At 23.8% G+C, this 25,402-nt stretch overlaps 3 protein-coding genes across 4 annotated transcripts; 1 reads left to right on the forward strand and 2 right to left on the reverse strand.

Annotated features, from left to right (window-relative positions):
* Positions 1–3,276: 3,276 nt before the first annotated feature.
* LOC113559285 (zinc finger protein 112-like) lies at positions 3,277–13,710 on the reverse strand. Of its 2 annotated transcripts, none has more exons than XM_026964951.1 (5): positions 12,610–13,710; positions 11,086–11,289; positions 10,800–10,952; positions 9,069–9,109; positions 3,277–4,999 (listed from the first exon to the last, which is right to left on the reverse strand). In XM_026964951.1, exons 2-5 carry the CDS (start codon positions 11,257–11,259, stop codon positions 3,547–3,549), a joined length of 1,821 nt encoding a protein of 606 aa, XP_026820752.1. In that variant the 5' UTR covers positions 11,260–11,289; positions 12,610–13,710; the 3' UTR covers positions 3,277–3,546. The 2 variants fall into 2 exon arrangements, with proteins under 2 accessions (XP_026820752.1, XP_026820753.1); XM_026964952.1 differs by lacking the exon at positions 12,610–13,710 and adding an exon at positions 12,267–12,601.
* A 526-nt stretch (positions 13,711–14,236) lies between these two features.
* On the forward strand, positions 14,237–25,185 carry LOC113556592 (serine/threonine-protein phosphatase 2A regulatory subunit B'' subunit gamma-like). Its single transcript, XM_026961638.1, has 10 exons — positions 14,237–14,579; positions 20,309–20,445; positions 20,601–20,725; positions 20,821–20,928; positions 21,631–21,746; positions 21,855–22,023; positions 22,280–22,468; positions 23,115–23,251; positions 23,378–23,591; positions 24,803–25,185. The coding sequence occupies exons 2-10, from the start codon at positions 20,394–20,396 to the stop codon at positions 25,058–25,060; spliced, it is 1,368 nt and encodes a 455-aa protein (XP_026817439.1). The 5' UTR covers positions 14,237–14,579; positions 20,309–20,393; the 3' UTR covers positions 25,061–25,185.
* LOC113556594 lies at positions 15,336–19,485 on the reverse strand. The gene is made up of 3 exons (XM_026961639.1): positions 19,372–19,485; positions 18,691–19,235; positions 15,336–15,997 (listed from the first exon to the last, which is right to left on the reverse strand). Exons 1-3 carry the CDS (start codon positions 19,416–19,418, stop codon positions 15,336–15,338), a joined length of 1,254 nt encoding a protein of 417 aa, XP_026817440.1. The 5' UTR covers positions 19,419–19,485.
* Positions 25,186–25,402: the final 217 nt, after the last annotated feature.

Below are 25,402 nucleotides of genomic sequence, written 5' to 3' on the forward strand. Positions count from 1 at the left end.
TAAGAGAAAATTTGTTAACTTTTAAAATTTTTAGTTATTTAGCATAATAATTTTCTACAAAAATAATTAAATAATATGTATTGAGGATTTCAAAGATTTATTCTGCAATACATTCAATTAGTAAGTAGTTTTGTATTTAAATATCAAATCTTAATCTACAGCAACAATTTCCAATGAAATAAATATCAAATAATATCAGTCAAAACCAGAATAAAAAAACCACCATAATATAAAAGTAAATATTTTCTTCATAGATAGTATTTTAAATTAGAAAGTAACTATTGAGAAAATTAAAAAAATTACATATTAAAATAACAACTATACTTTCTTATATAAGAGTAACCTCATGGCAATAACGTAACCTAACCTCGAGTTTAGTCAGACCACTTCTTGGATAAATATAATATTTGTCAACTTTAGTTACAAGCATAGTTTTGACTTGCTAAGACAAAACATTATTTTACAGTGTTGAATAAAATGAAATCTAGGCGGTTGTTGGAATTATAAAGTGGTGTTCCTGAAAGCATGGCACACTTGGTGCACATTATCCACACTTATTGCTGTTGTCATACATAGAACACTATCACATAGATAAATTTTGTACAAAACCAGAGTATAGATAAAATGTATATTGTAGAGGTAGATATGAAATTATTGGAACACTACAAATAATAACAAAAAAAAAAAAAAAAATACAATAACAAAAAAAAAACCTATGTTCCGCATTGCACAAAAAAACTTAAATTATAAGTTATTTTATGAATTATTAATAAGATTTTAAATATGAAAATACAAAAAAAAAATAGTATAGTTACCAGGCTGTTGTATGGCACACAATACCCTGTGATATTATATAATGGAGTAAAAAAATTGTACAATTAGTTGCATTATATTTAATAGTTTATAATAAATGTTTTCAAATTAACTTTTTTCAAATAGCTAAACACTAGACCAACATAAACATTAATTTTGGAAAACAGTAAATACTAAATTATTTTTACATAAAAAGGTAATATTAGCATTAATAGATTAATTATTATTGAAAGTAGTTATTCTACTTTTAAAGATCAGTGGTGACCATATGGTTCACTCATATTTATAACATATTTTATATATGTATATTTGCTTGAAAATTTTAAGATGTAAGGCATTTTTAATATTTTGTATTACTTTTATTCACAGAAACTAGTTAGAAGGTAATCAAATATGACAAATTTATTAGTAGGGCTTGAAAGTTAAGCTAACACAACAAAACATGCATGAAAAAAATGATAAAATATGCAAAAAAATATATAATACAAAATTGTTTGTTATATACATATTTTTTAGACCATGGACAAACTTACAAGTCTCACACAAGACTATTGATTAACAAGGGTAAAATATACTATTGTATAGATTATAGAACAAAAAAACAAATACTTTAAGATTAATGACGATATAAGATTTACAATATATATATTACTGGCCAAGTAGGAAATATGGGCATTGTTATACAATGCCCAAACATTTTAAGCAATAAAATAATGATCAATTTAATACTCAAATTATTCATACATTGGCCAGGCTTTGTACGAGATTGCTCGGGCAAAATAAATAAAAAACAGTGTACTGCACACATTTATATCAAATAACAATAACATTAGAAAATTATACTTAAATATTTTATTTTTACATGACACTTGTAACCGATAATATGAACCAATCCGTAATCTTAACAATAAAGTGATCACATAGAAATATAGAATATTGCGCAAACACTATTGCTATTCACAATATGTAAAGAGGTGTTTATCCAGGCTAATGAGGTACGTACCACCAGTACAAGTTTCGTTAAAAGATGAAGTGGCAAGGAAACTTCTAAATAGGGCGATCAAGAAAATGATAGATGTACTTGTAATACATTATCTAAGACCAACCGGTGTAAATGTAATAAATCTGGTTAACTTTGCAACATAAAATGACACAATAGTGGTGTATGTAATAATAAATTAAGTTAACTAATGCTATATCTATGTGCTTAGAATTATATTTTAGTAATAATAAACTATAATGATTATAATTTAATAATAAAAAGTATTCATTTTAATCATGACAAACAACTTTTAGATAATAATATTAACTCTTCAGTTGTATGTACCTAACTAGATACCTAATAGATTTAAAAACTAATATTTGAAGCGTCTATTTTAGGTTTTATTTATGATTATTTAAGTACCCTGTATACAATGCCAGATTTCCTACTTAACCCATAACATACGTGATTCATACAAAAGATAATATTTTTAGTATTAGTGTGATTAAGATATGAGGTATCATTGTTAAATTACTAGTCATTAGTCAATAGTATTAACAACAATCAATAACTATGTTACTTAATAAAAAAAAAACATTTATTTTTTACACAAAATAATATAACATGCATATAAATTATGAAAAAAAATATGAAATTTCCAAAAAATATGCATTTTTAAAAGGTGGGTAATCGATAGGAATTTACATCAGGAATATTAAAAAAATAAACCTTTGAGAAACAAATAGCTAAGAAAAAAATATCTACAATACTTAATTAAAAATGGAAAAGATATAGTCATAGTGTTCATATATGTTGACTGTATAACCGCTACTTGTAGAAGAAAGTATAATTTATATAATTTTATTTCATATTTCTTGATGGATAATTAAGTGACAGAATAATACATGTAAACATATGAATATATGATATTGAAATTCTACGGTAATAATTAATTGTTTTATATGCACTTAATATTATTATTACCTACTGACTACTTAATGGTGGGTACCTGCTTACTTTTAGGCATGTTACACATAATACATAATAGTTAGAAAAATAAGCATTTTAGTTTTTAAACTCATCATTGTTAAATTAAATTTCTAACTCGGTCTGCTACAAATTTAAAGGAATATCCAATTTCTACAACTTCCAAGCCCCAATTATATACCTAACCTAAAAAGTAAAATACATTTACATGTTATACAGGTTGATGAGTGGTTAAATTTAATTATTATTGCTAACAGCTTTTATATTAGATACATCTAGCCACTACTAAAAATGTCATACTAGTAACTACAGTTCTCGTAAATATAGATTTTAATAAATAAATAGGTAATAATATTATTAATATTATTCCAAGTTTTACTTTATTATAGAATTTAAAAAATAAAAAATATTAGTTAAACAAATATAATTAATTTTTTCAAAATACTAATAAACAAATAAATATTTTAACTAAACAATTCATTTTTCACCTCGAATTTCAGTTTTTTATAATGTATATGTTTTGCAGTTAAGGAGATACCAGGTGATGCATATTTAGTATTTTTTGAAATTATAAAAAATAATAATAATTTGAAAATTATTGAAGTTCTTTTGATAAACACTTATAAATCATGATGGAGATATAAATTTTATTTAGTAATAATCATACTTCAATTTAAAATAACTTTATGCCCTAGAAAATCAACTACAGATTTTAACATATATTATAAATTATAATACCTATAAAAATCAATAACATTCATTATTCACTGTGAACCTCTCTGATTATCAACAGTTGATGAAATAAATTCTAATTGAGGTATATTTTCAAATGAATGTTGAGTTCCATGAACTCGTCCGTGCTGTTTTAAATGTTTTTTCAATTTAAATGTGTCTCCACAAATAGTGCATCGAAAAGGTCTTTCTGAACTGTGTACTGCTGTATGACCTTTAAGTGTACCACTGCGTAAGAATGCTTTACCGCATACTGCACATATATAGTTGCGCACTCCAGTATGATGGGTTAAATGTGCAACTAAATGACATCTTCTGATAAAACTTTTGTCACAATATTCACATTTATGTGCTTTTATACTTTCATGCATTTGTTTCCAATGAATTTTCATTGATGATCTTTGGGCAAAACTTTTACCACATGTTTCACAAACAAATGGTCGTTCACCAGTGTGTGTACGTCTATGATCATCAACATTACGTTTTTCAGAAAATGAACGTCCACAAATGTCACATTGATAACTTCGAACTTTTTCATGAAAACATACAATATGGCGTCTTAAAAATGCTGCTGTACGGAACTGTTTACTACAAATTTCACAAGCATATGGTTTTTCACCAGTGTGCACTCTCATATGGTACACAAACTTGTATCTTCTACCTTCAACATTATAGTTACACTGATCACATTTGTAATATAATTTGTTATCTATCATAACTTTATACTTATCATAAATGTCACTTTTTGGAATTGGTTTTTTATCATTTAGCATATGTGAACGGACGTGTTTTGAAGCTAAATGTTTAGATGGAAATTGTTCATTACAGTAATAACACTTGAAATCTTCAATATCAGACTTTTCATCAGATTCGTCAAGTTCATCTTTTATGTCTTCCAAATCTTTCTCTTTTTTAAAGTCCATTTCATTATCACTTTTTAGATCAGTCGAATTTGATTCAACGCAATTACTGCTACTTAACTGTTCTGAATTTAAAGAATCATTTTTTGTTTCATCATCAAAATCAGAATCATCATCAAATAATTCACCATAACTTTTAGTTACACCAACACGTTTACTTCGTCGTGTACTTGTCTGTACACTATGCAATTTTTGGTCATGCTCTAACTTTTCAAACGAGGATTTAAAAGAAACATTACATATAATGCATAATACATCATAATTATTTATTTCCAAGTCTTGTGTTGTTTTTGTATTGCTTACATCAGCTATACTTGAAAGATTTTTATCCGTACTATTTTCCTCAACATTTGAAATTTTAAAATTATCTGTGTACCCGTCACTTACATATTTTATTGGCAATAAATTAGACTGAACACCATGAACATCACGGTCATGCTTCACTTTATCTCTAATCTTTAAAAACTTCTCAAAACAAAATGAACAGGAATAATTGTTTGATAGAGAAGTTTCTTTAGTAGGAATTATTTTCAATGTTCCTTCTGGTTCTGTCAAATCAATGTACCTGGAAAACCAAATGGGCATAGAAATTATTTTGCCCTAATTTGTTTTCATACAGCCTTAGTTATATATAAAAGTAAAAGAATATTTTTTTCTTTTCGGTTACGTGAATTATGAATAACAAAATCCATTTGTATACCATCTTGAACACTGTTAAAATTGTATATGTTTACAGCAAAAATATTTCCAACATTCAGTTTATTTTTATGAGTTGACAGCATGACTATTTCCATCTTACTTCTGTTTTTATATCCTTGGAAGTACTTAAAAATATATTTTTACAATGAAAGATTATAAACTTATATTTCACAGTCAATAACTGAAAAAAAAATGATAACTGATAACCATATAAAACTCTATTAGATACAACGAAAAAGTTAAGTGATTCCCCAATATGAATATGATATTGATTTTAAAATATTCACATTATAAATAACAAAAATAATTATTCCATACATTCCACTTAATAATAGGAAAAATATATGTATATTTATATCAGATGGCTTTCTCTTCAAATAATTATTTTACATAAATTATGATCATTTAGAACTAAAGAAGATTTACTATTTTTAGAACAATTTTATATAAAAACTAATATAAATTAATTGCAGTATAATCTTATCTTTCAATGATAAATTATTTGTGTTTATAAAAGTTTCATACAACTATAAAAAAAAAAAATTTATTTCTAGCTAATTTAATTATGGTTAATTATCATAAAACTATAACCAAGTTTAATTAAAATCAATTTATTTTAATAATTGAATAACATTGTAAAAGAAACTTGATTATGTATGTGCCAAAAAAAATATTAAATAAAAATTAGTAGGTAATTCTATAACTAGTATAATCACTAGAGTAATTGCATTATAATTTTTTTAATTCATATTTAAAAAAAAATACATTAAAAATGCAAAGAAAATTTTGAAATATTTATTCAGTGTTAATATGCCCTAAGATGCATGCAAAATAAAATTACTACACAAGACTAGATTTGTAAAATTTGTAGTTAGTGCTATTAATTATTGTTTCTTGTATAGTTTATAAAACAGTAAAATAATAATTTAATATGAATTGTAAATATTTTGTTGAATTATACAAGTCTCATAAAATTTGAATGTTTAAGCTATAATTTAAGTAAACTGTAATGTAAAAAATTTTGGTGATTATTGTTTATATTAATACTAACACCACAAAAAAAGGCATTATCAAGAATTTTATGAACATTTTATTTGATTTAATGAGTAAATCTATTTCAACTAAAATATGATACAACATTATTAAAAATGATATATAACAAAATTAAAATAATGTATCATTATTTATAAATAAAATATTTTAAGTTTTTTTATTTATTTTCAATATCTATAATATAAATAATAATAATTATTATTATTTTTTCTACCTTTTACAAGTTTATTATATTAATTGAGTAGTAATGAAAGAGCTTAGTTTAAATTACTTGGAGTTATAAAATATTAATTTATTTAAGTAGAATGTAATTTTATAGTTCATTAGTTCATATTTCACAAATATATTACTGTGAGATCGGGTTAATTTAAATAACAGAATAAGACAGATATTTTAAATTTTATGCCAAGGAAAATTATTCTTAAATAGTAGTTTAAAATAAAACTAAAATTATAATCAGAAAATATTAACCCAAAAATTTTAATTTAAAACCACAATTTATTGAGTTTGTGATAAATAAAAAATAATAAATAGTATAGTTATTTTTATAAAAATAACTAGAATTTGATAGCTATAAATATATAATATATTTTTTTTAAATAAATCAAGAAATATTCATTTTTCAAAAATAAAAATAAAAAAAACCATAAATATTATAAACCAATATAAATTAATCAGAAGTTCATCTAAAAATTAACTTGTTACTAAACAATTTATTTTTTTCATGAATAAAAAGTCTAGTAAACATGATCATTTCAGTTTAATTTTAATTTTTATAGTACTTATAAAATATACTAATATAAAATATTACTGTTCAATTTGGTAAACAAATGAAATTGTTTTGCTTTCTTATCATGACCAGTAGCTGAGCACTAAACTATAGTTAAAAAAAATATTTTAAAATCATAATTATTATAAGACATAAGTTGGTATTTCTACATATTTTTATATTTTAATTTAAAATCAATTGATTATATCTTTATGTGTTTTTTAATATTTATCAGAATGATGTTTGAAGTTTTGCATTATTTCTAAATTCTTTGTACAATAAATAATTATTAAAAACAAATTTTAAAGATATATTATTATACATTTATTTCAATATATTAATTTTATTAATCATTTAGTTTGAAGTTGGATTAAATTAATCCACTTATAAAAAAATAAAGATGAATTTAAGATGTTAAATATTTAAAACTATATATATTGCATTTATTATAAGCAGAAAGCCCATGTACTAATATGATTAATATTTTTTATCAATTATAAATCAAATTTATGTTTTGATAAACATAATTTATATTTAAACAAATAATCTATAACTAACTATATATACATAATACTTAATCAAATTAAATTAATTTTTTTATTCAAATATATTTATATTCTAACAATTATAATATGTATTAATAACATATTTAATTTGCAAAAGCAAGAAATACAATTAATGTTTAAGAACCTTGAGAATACCAATCTACTATTTTACAAATTATGAATATTAATATTATTTTATTAATTAAATATACCATTTAATTCCTAAAATTATTTTATCATTGATCAATAGCTGTGCTTCAACTACCTTACATTTTATATACAAATTATAAGCAAAAAAATATTACTTATTTAATAAAAAGCATCTATTAAATATAAATGTATATTTAAATTATAGTCCGCTGATTATCTAACTAGTACAATTATGAAACATAAGGTATATAAGTGTTTTTTTTTTGTGGGAACAAAAATTAAAAAACTATCACTATTTAATCATGAATTAATACTTTAACACTGCATTTTTTACTTGTATTCTTAATGCAAAAAAAAAAAATACAGAGTGCAATTATATTATTGTAGAATATATATAAATTATACTGAAATTCTTTTAACTTTTAATTATAAAAATTAAAAGATTAATAGTATATTTTTATTTTTTTAATATACATACAGTATGCTAATTATAAACCAATACATGCACACAACACATTCAAAAATAATTACTTTTATATTTGAGTTTTAAATAGCAACAATTACAATATAAAGATAAATATTACAATTATTATCTTCAAAGGTATTTGTTTACTAAGAGGATGCTACACCTGCATGGATTGTATCTGCCTTAAAGATGTTTGGTAATGATAAATTTGTGTTCTAGAGTTCCAATAATGTACAATAATTTTTAATAACATAGCGAATTTATCTATTCTCATATTATAAGATAAGAACATTATCAATGCTTTCTCTGGTTTTTTTTTTTGTATTTTAATTTTTTAGCAAGTTATAAGAATTTATAAATATTTTAAATACTCTCAAATTGCTTGAAAAATTAAGTATTGTTAAAAACTCATGAGAAAACATAGGTTATGTTATTACCATTAAGATTGATAATAGGAAAATTCATTCTATTATTAAAGCTTACTAAAAATTGGAGCTGCTGGACACATATTTGATTTATTGTAGGTTTGTAAGAAGGAAACAACACTTGTGGGTGTAGCATCTTCTCAGCTAAAAATTATAAATTATTTAATAAATATTTAAAAAGTTTAAAAATAAACAAATTATAATATAATATAAGTAATAATTAAAATAATACTTTCAGAAAATTAACAATACAAATATAAAATATTTATTTAAATATTCTATTTATAACTGTGTGCATTCAAAGTATGGTATCAAGATTTTATATTGTTATGTACTAATAGAAACTATGAATTTATTTTTACCTATATGCAGATTAAGATATATTAGAAAATTAATCAATATATAAATAAATAAACACATTGCATAGTTTAACAACTTAAATAATAGTATATTTGAAATCCTATATTATATCAGATAATCAACGTTTCTATAAAATTCAAAATATGTTAAATAAAGAAATATCTTACCTTTTTAATGTTTGTTGTAACCTTTCTTCTTCTTGAATATCCTATAATATACATAAAAAAAACTAAGATTAATATCTGGAAACAATTAACCATAAACTATAGTATACATAATAAATATTTTTATATTTAATAAGTCACTACACTTTTATGATGTTCTCTTTGTATTTACTCCTCAATTAACTTAAACATTATACATTTATAACCACATTCAAAAACATTTGATACACCTTAAAACTAAATCTTAATAAAAGGATAAACATAAATATTTAGTATAAAAAAAATCTATAGATTAAATTAGGTTATATAAATTAGTAAACGCAGTTATATGTAGTTAACATACCTACTGTAATGGTCATCTGTGATGATCATAATTAAACAATATTAAGTATTTATTTAATATAAACTACAATAAACTTAATAATATCAATTATTTAATAAATATAATGGGAAAAGTAAGTGCTGACAATATTGTTACCAAAGGCAATTATTAGGATTGCTTTTTTTTTTTTATTATGAACAAAATTATTATTTTATTTTGCTAATATGACTGAAAAAAAAATAAAGTTCATTCAATACAGAAATTGTTAAAATGTATGTTTAAAATATGGCTATATGGCTATATGGCTCCACAGCAGTAGAAAAAAATAGTACAATACTGAGAACCCCTGTTATCGTCATCTTTAGGGCTCCATACATTATTTTTCATTAGCCAAACTATAGTTATAACCAGGACTTGGAAAATCATGCATTTGCATATTTAAAGATAATATATATTCTATACTACACATATTTAAAAAAAAAAAAAAAAAAATTATTTACTAAAGAAATTTAATTAAGAAATGCACTTATAGGTTCAAGTTGTAAAACTAAATTTGACATAAAATAACATTTTATTTTAATTATGGATTCTCACAGACTTTTTGATACAACTTCATTCAAGCTTTATATAATTATAATTTTTCAAATAGTTCTATAATTTTATTTTATCCAACTTTAAAATAACAATTCATAATAAACACCAATTGTTTTTTTATACAACCGGTTAATAATTTAGCAAAGTGAAATCTATATGTATCTACAATTTTTAGCACATAATAAACTTTTGAACCAAGAAATAAATATATATGATTACTAACGAATTTACAACAAAAATTACTAATAACTGTAATGATATTACAATATTATTGCTAATATAAGACGGTAGTTAAAATCAAATTTTTATTAACTATAAGTCAAAACATAGAATAAATCTTATCTATTCTGGGGTTATATAAGTCAATACGAGATAATGAAGATTATCCTTATTTTATCCTCTATAAAACTATAGATATATAATGTAAAAAATAATAACACATATAAACCCCCAAAAAAGTCATCCATACGTATGTGTATAAAGAGGACACAAGATATCGGTCACAACCTTTCTAATAGTAGTGGAGGAGGGGAACCCCTTTACCCATACAAGACTCAACTGGGATACTGCTGCTTAGGTACATATTTGTTGATAGATAAATAATTAAAAATGTTTATTACATTTAATTAATATAAAATATGTCAGTTAAAAATAAGTGCAATATGAATGGATTATATATATTAATAAATACAAATTGTTAATAATTTAAAATTTGTTATGTACTCAAGTATGGCATTTGTAGGTATCTGATTTAAACGTAATAAGTACTATTTATCTTCAAAATTATTTATTTAATTAAATTAATAAAATAATATTACCTTGCACTGATTCTGTTCAAATTGACTAGGTTCAAACATACTTCTAAGTTTTTGGTCTGCATCAGTGCTGCATTCATATAACTCATTCCACACAAGCACAGCAGAAGCACAATGATAACATATTCTTTTTGGTAATAGATCATTTTCAGAAATCTGTAAAATATAAAAAAAAGTTATGAATATAATACATATCAAACACTATTTTTTTATATTAATACAAATAAATTAATTTATTTTGTATAATATAAAATTATAATTAAAATGTGAAAAATAAAAAATACAATACATTTATAAATGGAAGATGAGTTTTTATTTTGTTTTCTAACATATGATCTGCTCCTTCATCAGCATATATTGGTATCATATTTTCATCAAAATTTGCACATAATCTGCACAAATCATTTATACTACATGATTGCATATTTATTTCTTGATTATTGGCCATATTAACTTCGTTCATTTTGATTTTGATTCTTGAAAAGTAATTAAACTAAACAATACAATATCAACATTATATATTATTTTATATGTACCAAAGCTTATTTCACAGTTGCGCACATCTTACATTTAATCGCTATGTGAAATAAACCTAGTTATGAAATATTTTATTTAGAAAATCTGATGATAGGTACTTAATTATTAAAACTTATATTTTAATTATAATGCCTAACTAACTATTCAATTTTTTAAGAGTATTTTTAAAATAAATTTTTACTTAATTAGTTTATAAATAATGGTAACTTCTTAAATATTATTATTGGCGAGTTTTATATATAAATTTAGTTGTAACAATACAAAAATATAAATATATCAATCATACTAAGGTAATTTAAACGCATTTTTTTTTTTAAATGTTTGCAATTGTAAAGTCTATATAAATTTAAGATTAAAAAATTGAACGTTTAGTGGAGTATCTAAATAAAAGGGGACATTGTTACCTAGGTAAGATAATAAATAATTGAAGAAATTTATGATATAAGCATGTCATATTAATTTTAAAATGCTCATAACCAACTTATTTCAGAATTGAAAAAAAAAAAAAAAATAGGCATGTAAGTCATACAGAAACAACATAAGTGGGTAAAACAGCTTCTTAAGTGTTAGGTACTACTCTTAATAAGTTAAAGCATAGCAACAGATATAAGATACTCACCTCAAAGAGTACATAATTGATAGAAATCTACATCAGAATATTCAAAGATATAGATCTTTGAAAAACAAATATCCAAAAAAAAAATATCTATGTCATTGAAATTCTACTGCAATGGTTAGGTAGGTGTTTCGAGTATACTATGCTTAATGTATTAGAGTAAATACTAGGTATTACTTATGTAAATACATAATGTACAAAATGTATTCCTATTTCCTTTTAGTCAGTTTAAAACAATGGGTATTGTGGATAAAATAATACGCAAGAAAATTTGCTTCTCAGATACATTCTTTCCGCGATATTTTTTGTATGGATACCTATTTTTGGCATAGATTTCTGTATTTCTTTGAGAGGTCTGTGGATTCGGGGTGAACAACGCCCGGTTATAGATGTGGCTGACAACTATTTCCATTTCAACAGAATGGGTAGGTCCTGTCTACCGTCGAACGAGTACTTATCCAACCAATCGTTGTGGGCGTTGAATACCGCGAACTATTCAAACTATTCTGACACTGGACACTATCTACGGACGGCGAGGGTTCAGAGTGCAGCAACCGTAGAGTGCCCAGTTCCGGGCGTGGGTGGTAACGATCGGGAACGCCGTCGAAACGCGCCGTGAACGAGACCGGGAAAACGTGAACGGCCATAACGCGTACTCACCCGGAATCCGCGGTTCCCGATCGCTGAGCTGTCCGTCGGCGACCACACGTCAATGTGCCGAGCGTGTGGGCCCGTTGCTTACGTCATGTCGTCTTCGCCGTCGTCGTCTTCGGACACTGCACGTCGGCCGTACCTCAACGAACATCGGACAGGGGGCACAGTGCCACGCAGCGGCGTTGGTTGACGATTGATTGAGCGGGATCGTGACGAGCAATCGGAATTGGCGCGATCGGCCGTCGTCGTTGCGGTGGCGGCGTTACAATGACAACGAGCAGCGCGGTACGGCCGGTTAACCGACACGGTTGAGTAACGAAAACACGCTAAATATGGCGGACAACCGAACGAGTGACGGCATTACGGTTAGCGAATAGTAGCGAGGGGGATGCGGCGTCGGCGTCGGCACCTCTTGTTTTGATGGTGCAGGCGGTGGGGACGGGCGGGGGATGTGGCGGGACTAACCGCGACTCGCGAGTCTGGCGCGCAGGCTGGTTAGGCGATGGCGATGTGTATAGTGGCGACGGATGTGGCGGTGGTTACGGAATTGACCGGACCGTCGGTGTGTGGCGGGGGGGAAGGCGACCGTGTGTAAGTGAGTAACCGGAGTGCGAATGAACGGTGACCCGCCGTCACGTTCACGTTTACAGGCCAGCCTAGGCCACGACAAGTGTTCCACACGTACGACGTACAATAACACAATATGCCATAATAATAATATGTCGTTATAATGTGTTGAAGGCTGTAGCAATAATATTGCTGCTTCGTCCTGCTCAGTCGTTGCCATAGATAACAATATTAATTTATGATATGTATAAAAAAAATAAAATAACGATCGTTACGATTTTTTCCCGCCGTTTCACGACAAAGTTAATCGTTATAGCGATAATACTGATACATAAAAAAAAAACAATTATAGACAATAGTATCAATGCGGGCGATGACGTTCTCTCTATGCTAAGAATAATAATCTTAATTTAATTGTATCTGTGATCTCATTCGACCTATTCTGTACAACACTACCGATGCGTCATACTGTCATAATATCGTCACAATATTATGATAATTGCGATAAATAGTAATATGAAAAATAATAACAATAATATAATAATGATGTATCTTTCATAATAATTACCGATACAATTCGCGACATTAACGTGTTATACATGACAATTGTTATTATATTATTTATTACTAATTAATAATTTGTATTTTAATTATTATTATTATGTATTTTTTGGTTACCATTTATCTTAGTCCCCTAAAAGTTTTGATTCTAATCGTATTTTATATAATACCATGTTTTATAAACACTGTCGTAACAGAAAATTTTTTATTTTTATTTTTATGTTTTCAACACGCACTCCACCGGTCAGTGACAATACTGCACTAAGTGGCACTTAGCAAGTGTAGACATGCAGCACACTATTCAAGCGTTTAATCATCACGTGCAATACGTGCAACGCTATAATGTTTTTTTTTTTTTTTTTTGGTAATGTTTGATATTGGTGAAATATTGGTTATAGTCATGATGTTAATAACGTTAACCATAATATCATCATTCGTTGATGATGTCGATGTTTGATGATTTGACGTTATGGTCGTGGATGGTTATTGTCACGGCTTACGAGTTTCACCTACCACAAGCAACAACTAGACAATGTTGTTATTGTTGTTAATGTTGTTATGGTGAATTTGTAACCGATTGTTCTTACGAATTGTATGTTATGCAGTGCTATCAATTATTGATAATGTTAAAAGATTGTAATAATAACTGATAATAGTGACAAAATGTAGTTTTTTGATGTTTTTAACTCATGACATAATGTTAATAAGTAATAACTAATAACTATTATAAGTACATGGTCTTAAACAATAACAATATTATAAATATATAGTTATGATCACCGACAGCTGGCATTAGCAAATTGTGTTAACAAAATCACAAATGATTACACGATTACAGAGCCATAGAAGTAAGATTAATAATGTCGAATATTCTACATAAGTGCAATTTGGGTTAAACGTATGGGGTATTAAATTGATTTATGTTGATCAAAGTGACTCGTCAGAGACTTCACTTTTCATCGACAAAATGTTACAGTTATTTATAAATTAATAATAAAATAATCGTTACTGACTAGCTAGAACAGTGTTTGTCGGTTATTAATATTACATAATTTCTTAATATAACTAAATATATTGTTTTATAAAAAAAAATGAAAACATTCAAATATCTATGACATAATATCGCCAATAAAAATTTCGAAAATTATGATATTCTACTGGATTAAAATATAAAAACGAAGTATCTCTACATCGTGTATTCGATGTTCAATGCTCATGGGCGTTAAATGTATCAACATGAATAGCTATTTTTAAATACGAGCGGTTCAACTCTTGAATTACATAGTTATATTTTTATTACTAATGATAAATTATACTAATATGTAGGTTATGTATATAGTATGAATCTCATTTCTTTGAATACTGAACAAAAATATCTATTAAAATTCATAGAAAGCGTTCAATGTTATACAAATTAATATTATTAGATTTATTTTTAAATACAAAAGATTAATAATGTGTTTTATGAACAATACAAATTAATAAATCCAATATTAGATCATTGCAATTATGTTTTTATGTGAATTTTTGTCAAAAATAATTGCTTTGATAAATGTATATATGCATACATAAAGTTTTGATTAAATAACTTCATCTGTCGTCACTTATTTTTTTGCAATTTTGTCACATAATTTAGTCAACATGCAATTTACATTGTTTAGTGTTGATATTTCTCGCGAGCGTTTAGATTTGTTATTCTTAACCTTATTATTTAATTTAATTATATATTCTGTTAACTCATTAAGTTTTTTTTTAATTTCTTTTACTATAATAGTTGGCGTTTCAAAGTCATTTTCAGATTGAATACTTGAATCGCAGAATGAATTACTAGAGCATCTGTTTAGGTTGTTCAAATCAATATCTTTTTTAATTTTTTGCATTACTTTTAACCATTCATCTGTATGTTTCAAGCAAGTTGCTAATAATTCACTAAGTTTATATTCATTGTAATCATTTAATTTCAAAAAATCTTTACTCTCTTTAATTGACTGTTCAACTTTTTTTTTTGCACTGCTTAGTTCATATATATTATGCATTCCATTTTTACAAAATTGTTCATGTTTATTATCAATATTTAAACTATTTAATAATTCTTCACATTTATTAAGGATTTCACAAAATTGTGATTCTTGTTTGTCTAATATATTGCTGAATTGGTTCTTATCTTTTTCACTGATTTGATTTATTCTGTCATTTTGTTCTCTTTGTGTTTTGTATATATTTGTTTTTTCCTGAATGTTTGTATTACTGTATTTGTTGAAAGATTCTATAATTAAATATGATTGTAGTAATTATTATTTATTGTATCTAAATAATTTTTGGTAAAAGTACAAATACCAATGAAACCAAGAATTTACTGACTGTTGCTGATACTGATTATTCATGAAATATAAACTTAAAACTTTTTGATAATTTAAAAAAGTGATTACTTCTTTACTTTAATGTTTAAATATATACATAATTTTGAATTTTCTAATGCAATCTTTAATATTACAGAAGTTAAACGTGCATTAATAAATAGTTTTGTACATATTGTAATAACAGTGTTATAATGTATCTAGATTACTTTTTTGCATCTTGCGTCTGTATTTAGATACTTTTTTAAAAATTAAATCTATATCTGTATCTAAGATACAATTATTACTATATTTTAGAATTTGCAGAAAAAGAAAACTTAACTGAATTACATAATGAATAAGAGAGTAATATCAGATAGATCCTATATTTCTCTCATATTGAGGTTCAGAGAATAATAATTACAATACTATAAATAATTATCCCAGTCTTATTTTCAAGAAATGTTTAATCACAATCTCTTAAGGCATTTAGTAGTATGTATATAATATTCATGTAATATAATTTAATTCTCCCTTCTAATGCTCCATTTGAGCGACTATTTAGTATTGGTAGACAAACATAAACTCCCTAAAGAAATTTATTTGATGATGAATGTATTGAAGTATTACTCTATTTGAAAATAAACACTAAAATCTAAATTTGTGGTCTTTTATTATTATTAATTATGACTTATTTAATGGGTAAATTATGTAATTTATAATTATATTAATAATACCCATTGGCTATTACCTATTTTACATTTATTGATAAAACATAATGCCCTTATTTTATTTTATTTTTATAAACTTTTTTATAAAATGTATAGATAAACTTTAATATAAAATTCACTCTGTAAATTTACCCATGGCTTATAAAGAAGAGCCATTTGTTGTATTATGTAAAAATTAATCTATGTATTTTGTTTTTTTTTAACTATAGAGATTATAATTTGTAATGCGTTTGTACAACAAAGTGTACATAAATTTATTAATTTTATGTGTATAATTTTGAATAAAAATCCCCACTTTGAAATTCCTAGCTACGTGCCTGTAATTGTTTAATGACATTGAGTATAGTGTATGCATACAATTATATTTGAAGTCTAACCTTAAAGTACCTATTTTAAATGTATTATTTATTTTACTTTAATATATTAAAACTTTACAATGAAGATAGTTTGTCTTTAAATCCACCTTAAGATACTTGTATCTGTTATCTGTATATGTATCTAAATAATTACACAACACTATGTAATAATATTTATTTAACATTATGATAGGATTTTGTTTAAAATAATTTTTATAATTACATTTGTAATATAAAAAAATGTTATACGTATCAAATAAACAAAAACAAAATTATTAAATAAGTAAAACCCCAAAATACAATAATTTCAATATGAACAAATTATCTTGGCGCATTCTAGAATTAATTAAGATCAATCACTAAAAGCCCAATATTTGGACATTTTTCATTAGTATAACTTATAAATTCTAGGTTTTACCTGTATTAGTACTTTTATCATAATATAACATGAATTAACAATTTAATATGTATATATAAATACAAATTGGTTTTTGTATTGTGTGTTACCTATTGATTTGTATGAAGAGTTGTATGTGTGTATGATTCTTGCGCTTTGTTAATAATATTATTAGTAGTATACTTAAATGTTTATACTCCTATTAAATCTAATGAGTGAGCATTATATTCATGTTTGAAAATACAGAACATACAATTAGAATAGTAAACTAGTTAAACAATTATATTCTGACAATTAAATATATTTAGTAACATGAAATTTAAAAATTTTATTAAAAATGCATGGAATTAATCCAATAACGTTTCGTATCATCTTATAAAAACTTAGTATTGATTAGTGAGCAGTTCTAAAGATATATTAATTACATTTTCATAATAAATTCATCAAATAAAATAAATGTACAATAGTCTTAATTTGTTTCATTATTATATTTAAATTGGTATATTAAAATAATTAATAAATCTTTATTTGTATTTTTTTAATTATTTACTCATATTTTATGAAGTTTAAATCTGTAAATATTACTTTTAATCAATTTATCTTAAAAAGATTTCTAAAATACAATGTATATAGTGTACATTATAATATAATAATTGTTGTTAGCTATGCTAAGATAGTTACTTAAATATACATTGAAAAATGCAGCTTATTTTAATTACAATAAATTGAATGAAATGTTTTATTGCCTTTATCAGATATTTTGCAATTATTGTTATTCCTATGATTATTATTATTATGTACTTTGTGATCAAATATAATTAATTTTTAGAAATTAAATATTTAGTTACCCAGGTATTTTGGTGGAATTCAATATTTTTTTATTTACATTATTTTATTAACATATTTACTTAATGATACTGTATACCTACATTAAATTTATCTAAAGTTTTTATATTTTAAATAAAATGTCAGTATTTTATCTATTTTTATTCAAAAACAACTTTGCTTTTGAATTATGTAAAATATAATGTAAATTATATAAATGGGAAAATATTTAAATATAATAAATAAATCTATCTAACTTTTATTCATTTTTTACTTGTTGTTTTTTTTTATTATTATTATAAAATTGTAATTACCGCATTTATTGAGTTCTAATGATTGTTTTGTAGTATTAATTTCCTTGTTATTGAATTTTGAGCATTTTTTAAAATCTGTGTAATTCTCAAATTCTATATCTTCTTGTATGATTAAAACAATCACAAGTTCAATGTATCTACTATTACCAAGAAGTTTATAACCTCTAATAGATATATTTTGATCCCAGTTACGTCCTATTATTTGAAATTCTTTAAGTTTAATTATCACATGACCAATTCTTTGTCTCCTGTATACATTTCCAAAACATATTTTTTCTGGCGTTCTAAAACATTCAACCTTAACAATCGCATTTGTTGATCGACTATATTTTAGTGTAGTTTTGTCAATTTTCCAAATGAACTCTTCATAAAAATTTATTCGACTTCTACATGCTGGCATAATTTTTGATTTTTTAGTTTCATTGAAAACAGTTGTCTCAATTTGAATTTGACCTTCAATGAGCTCAAACCCAATTCCATATTGAATGTTCACAATAGCATTTAAATCATCTGACAGTAACTTATTCATTTCTAATGTTTGATTACTGTATAGTATAAAGAATATAAATACAATTATGTTAAATTATTAAAAATTTAAGAATAATCAAATTACCTATTTTTATTTTATTATGGACAAAAATATTTTTACTAAACAATAAGGTACCAAAATAAGAATTTCACCTTTCATAAATATGTATCCATAGTTGACATAGAGTTAAGCTAGTCATAATTTGTTGATTTTTTTTATAGTATATATTTTACCAAAGACATATGTGGAACACTATTTTTCTAAACTATAAAATTTAAACACTTTATAATTCATTATATTATATTGTTACTTATTCATTATTTAAAAAAATAACACCTAATATAAATTAAATTATAAATTTATTAATCTATGGTATAAACTATATATATATATATGATATATCAGATATAGTCATACTAATACAAATAATTTCATAAATTACTGATAAGATTAAACATAATGCATACAAAACATTTCTTAGAAAATATTTTTTAACCTAATTCAATATAAGGTAGTTATTACTCACTATATTTAATTATGATGTTTTGTAGAAATTTAATTTAGGTTTATTATGTGAATGTGATCGGAAAAACCAACAGTTATTACCTACCATTTGTATTATCAGACTGTTAGATTTGTATTAGTTTTATTATATATAATATGTTGGTGTACACTTTACAGGCAGTATGAGTAGTATGACTAAATAATGTCATTTCACTCAAGTGCATAGCATATTCATACCAATTTTGAAATCCAACATTATGCCTATGTTACAGTAAATAATAAAACCTTAAAAAAATTCAAGCAAGTGATATCGATATTATGTTATTAACTAAAATATTTGTAATAAATTATTTGAGTAACACAAATGACTAAATAAAAAGTTGAACTGGTCTATAAATGAATCCAACATCATTAAATAAATATAATATATCATTATTCGTAACAGCATAATATTACTATTTATTTTATAACTGTTATTAATAAAATATTAAAATAAATATATAAATAAATAATAATTATTATAGTAATAATATAGTTATTAACATAGTAGTATATTAAATGTTGAAAATTATTTTGTTGTTTTAGTTTATATGAATGATGAAGAAGCTTAATATATTTCGTTTTGGATTTTGAATAAATTATCAATTATCGTTTAAAAGATAAATAAGCAATGGATTTTAACTATGAAAATTGTATTAAAGAAGGATTGGAAAATTTGACAAGTATGTTTTACTTAATTGATTAACTTGAAAATATTTATTTGATATTTAATATATATATACAGATTACAGGTATATATAGTATCACAAAGTTTGTAGCTGGTATTTTAGTAAACCTATAAGTATATTAATATTCAATATGCATATTATGTTTTTAGTTACATCTATAGTTAAAAATAAAAACGAAGAAGAATATTTCAAAGAAGTCATGCAGCAAGATGACACAGGAGTTAATATACTTAAGAGATTATCTGGTAATGATTTACCAACATTTTATATACCTGTAAGTATAATTTAATTTTTGTATTATTTTTAAATTTTTAAATATTAGTTTTCGATTATTTTGTATGTAAATGTAATAATGTTGTATACTTTTAGCAAGTTACTGAAGAATCCAACATTTTCAAAGCTCAACTAAGAGCTGAAGCACGAGGACGTTTTTTTGAAAGAGAGCTGTCTAGACTATTAACTAGTGAAGAGTTAAAAGTAATATTATTTGATATTTTTCATATTTTTTAATAAAAACAATATTTAAAACTATAAGTAAAATATTTTAAAAAATATAGTAGTCATACTTTGTTATACATGTTTATTCGCCAAGTATCTAAAAAAAAAAAATTAAAAGAAAATAAATAAGTTTTAATTATTTCAACTGTATTGAAATTATAAAATTATATTAATTACAATAATAGTATAGCTAAGTATCACGTGTTTTCCAATTAACTCACATATATATCTCATTACTTCATTATCAGCTGAATATAGAAAAATTCTACAAGTTTTCTTTCAATAGCTTAATTTATCATATTATGTACTTATTATTACTGTTTAGCTCGTCAAAAAGTGCTTAGCCACTTTTACGTTTTACTAAAATAAATATAAAAATTGACATAATAATTGTTTTATTTGATATTAATAGTATTCATAATTTAATTAAACCTAAATTATAATTTTCAAAATTTTTTTTATCAAAATTGTTGATGCCTTTTTAACATTAGAGAATATTTGGATAACTGTAAATAAAAAACTTTTATTCAAGACATTTAATTCGATTTTATTTCTATAATATAATATTCAATTTTTAAGTCATGGAAAATTGTTTAATTTAATATCATCATTAAATCTTATTTATGATTATTTATGCAATCTAGCATATAATTTCTAAAACAATTAATTTATTTGTTTTAGTATATGTGGTCATTGCTTCAAGAGCATCATACACCATTGAATAATTTTATTCATAACCAGTATATAAATTATAAAAATTTTATTCAAGTCAAACAAAAATTAAGTGATAAATACAAGTAACTATACTATCCCATATAACTTAAATTTTTTTTTTATACTTTAGAAAATTTAGTGTTACATTATACTATAAATAATAAGATATTTATATTTACATTCTATTTCAGATCATTTTTTAATCCTAGTATTTTTCTACAATTACAAGACAGCAAGATAAAAGGTAATTTATCAATAGATACATTTTTCAATTATATTATGAAAAAAATATGGATAGATCAAACTAGAAATGGACTTTCTCAGTATGACTCAAGTGGTTGTGGTTATCTAAGTGAAGCGGTAATATACCTTGAATGTGCTATTATTATATTAAATCTCAATTATTTTAGTACTTATATAATATTTACTATAAATAATCACAAATATTATAGCCTGATACATCCAAACTGTTGATATTATATTTACATGGTAGTATTATATCATTATTAATTTTATTTCCCGATTTTTAATTAAAAAAAATAATAATTAAATTCCTTATTTTTATGTATATATTAGTTTAATTACATTTATTTGATAACATTTTTTTTTTATATAGGATTTTGAAGCTTATATTTTAGATCTCATACCCACATTAACACAATTGAAGAAATTAGAAAAAATGTTTTATTCATTTTATTCGTGCATGGTTGTTAGAAAATTTTTTTTCTACTTGGATCCGTTGCGAACTGGAAAAATACGAATCATTGACATTTTGTCTTGTGGTTTTCTTGATGAACTATTAGAGGTATAAATATGTTAAAACAGGGGTTCTTAACTATTTCTAGGATATAGACATCATTCAGATTTAAAGTATAATATAAAAATATATGTATATATATATATATATTAATTATAGTTTTTTTTTTTTTAAAAAAGAGAGAGAATAATATCCTAATTATCCTGTTCTTTTAATGTAATATATTTTTAATTGTGACCAATCCAAACTCACAAATAAATATATCGGCTAATAGAATCAAAAGTTTTGTTTCTCTTGAATACAGCTTGCGGATATCAATGTACACCAAAATTCAACTATATTATTTTGTCCTTAATGAGGTCTGAATCATCAATAGTGATGAAGTTTACAAAAAAAGAATTTGTTACATCAGTATTTCTGCTTTTAAATATGTATTTTACTTATAAATTCATTAAAAGAAAAATTTTAGTTACAGCAATTTATATTTCAACCTTTCATCCAAAATTCTCAAATAAATTAAATTGTTTAAAAAAATTTATACTTTAAGAATATTGAGAAAAAAAATAAAGCTATCACTTAGACAATCAATTAAGTACCCATGTATTAAAGTTATCTATTATGATTTACAGAATAGTATACAAATATTGAGTAGTTTGAGCTTAGTAAAATAATATAATTCGTGTTTTTTTTTTAGCTCAGAGAAGAAAATTGGAGTAAAGAATCACAAAAAAAAAATTGGTTTTCTATTCCGTCTGCTCTTCATATTTATTCATCATACTTAGAATTAGATAAAGATCATAATGGATTGTTAAGTCGCCAAGAAATAACAGGGTATAGACAGTTAAATTGTGATAATTTTATCACAAAAAATAAACAATTAATTATTTGTACACAAAATTAAAATACAAAACCTAAATAATATAATGTTGATATTAATTGGAAATTTGTTTATTATAGGTATAAATCGGGTGCTCTCACTTCAGTATTTTTGGATAGAGTATTCCAAGATGCATTTACATATGATGGTGAAATGGATTACAAGGGTTATTTGAATTTTGTTTTAGCTACAGAAAATCGTCATGAACCTCAATCTTTACGATATTTGTTCAGATTTTTAGATATTAAAAATCAAGGATACTTGGATTCTTTTACTATCAACTATTTTTCTAGGGTAATTTTTTTTTTTTATTCACATTTAAGTTATTTACAAATTGTTTTATCTGTATTTTTTTATATTTGATGTGAATAAGTTTATCTAAGTCTATGAATAACTTCCACATGTATTAAAATTTACATTTTCTTCTAATTTGCTTTAGGCTTTGTTTATAATAATAATTTATTAATTATAAATGAATTATGACTGTGATTTTAATTTTTTAACTAACTTAAGAAGAATATTTCTTATAATTTCTAATATTTATTTATAGGCTAATTTAATTTTTCTATTTTGTGATGTGGTATGAAACTCTGGCAAGTTAATGATGATGATCCAAAGTTAAGATGTTAAACAGTGCAAATAAAAAATATCAAAAGACAATAACCAATATGTTAAAGTGATGATAAAGTTAGATACATAGGTTAAAAATGTTGGCAATTTAAATTACCTTTTAAAAATTAAAACTATTTGTATTTGATGGTGTGTTTAATATTATGATTGTTAACATTAAATCTATCAATATTTTTATCAAAAATACTTTGACACCTGTTTGTTTTAGTTCTAAATTATTTGTAATAGTATTTATTTGGATACATACAAATTTTAAACTTAAGTTTGTCAATACTTTAAAGAGATTAAAGACCTATAATAATGTATTAACATTTTCCTATTTTAAAAATGGTTTTAATTAAATAAACTGCAATAATGGTAATCAATATTTTATATATTTTTTTTTGTCTAAAGCTTCAACAAGTTATTAATTACAATTATTTAAATTATTATTTTTTCTTAGTATTTAAATTAATCTGTACAGTTTCATTTGTTATTGAAAATTTTAGTAATAATTTGTTTTATGTTAAATAGATAAACTATTGATATGGCAGAGTATCCCGTTGGTTTAAAAAAATTGCAATACTTTACTTTTTTACTAAAATAAATTAGTGTATAATTAAAGTGATTTCTATTTATTATCCTTATTTACAATTTTTTAACATGAAAAAAGGCAATTATTTTTAAGTATATTTTAAAAATATGCCACAAATTCTATTTAAATAGTAGTACCTATACTATATTTCAATTTTTGATAATTTGATGTTCTACTAAATTCTTATAATTTATTTAAACATTTACAAAAACAAAATATTTATATCTTTATAATTCCATTAATGTAAAACTGTGTACAAGCCATAGAATTTTATTTTTATACCAATAATATTTTATTACAGGCTGTCGCCGAAAGATTACCAAAAGAGCAACAACAAATGGTTTCAATGGATGATATAAAAGACGAAATTTTTGATATGATCAAGCCAGAAGATCCAGCTAAAATAACTTTAAAAGATATCATACGCAGTAAAATGGGTCATATATTAGTGAATATTTTGATTGATTTCAATGGATTTTGGTCTTATGAGTTCAGAGAAACTTTAGCAAATAATAGTATTAGTGACAATAACTTTAATGAAAGTTTTGTTACACATTAATACATTACAATATTCAACACATTAACAAAATAGACATCTTATTATTAATTATATAAATTAATATATCTTTATTTATGTTAATAAATTAATTCTTAACAACATGAACACCATTGTTTAAGATATATACTAATATACTTTTATTTTATCAATTAATATAATATAATAGTATATATCTTTTTTGAGTCATTTTTATGTATTAAAAAATCTCAATGTCAACGTTAGAAAGTCTTACTATTAATTATAAGTAGAGCGCAGATTTATATGCATTAAAATCCAATATATGTGTTAAGAAATCTTAAATATGTATAAATATATGCATTAAAATATTGAAATAAGCATAAA

Source organism: Rhopalosiphum maidis, chromosome 3 (assembly GCF_003676215.2).
Source record: "Rhopalosiphum maidis isolate BTI-1 chromosome 3, ASM367621v3, whole genome shotgun sequence".
Classification (NCBI taxonomy): Eukaryota; Metazoa; Arthropoda; class Insecta; order Hemiptera; family Aphididae; genus Rhopalosiphum; species Rhopalosiphum maidis.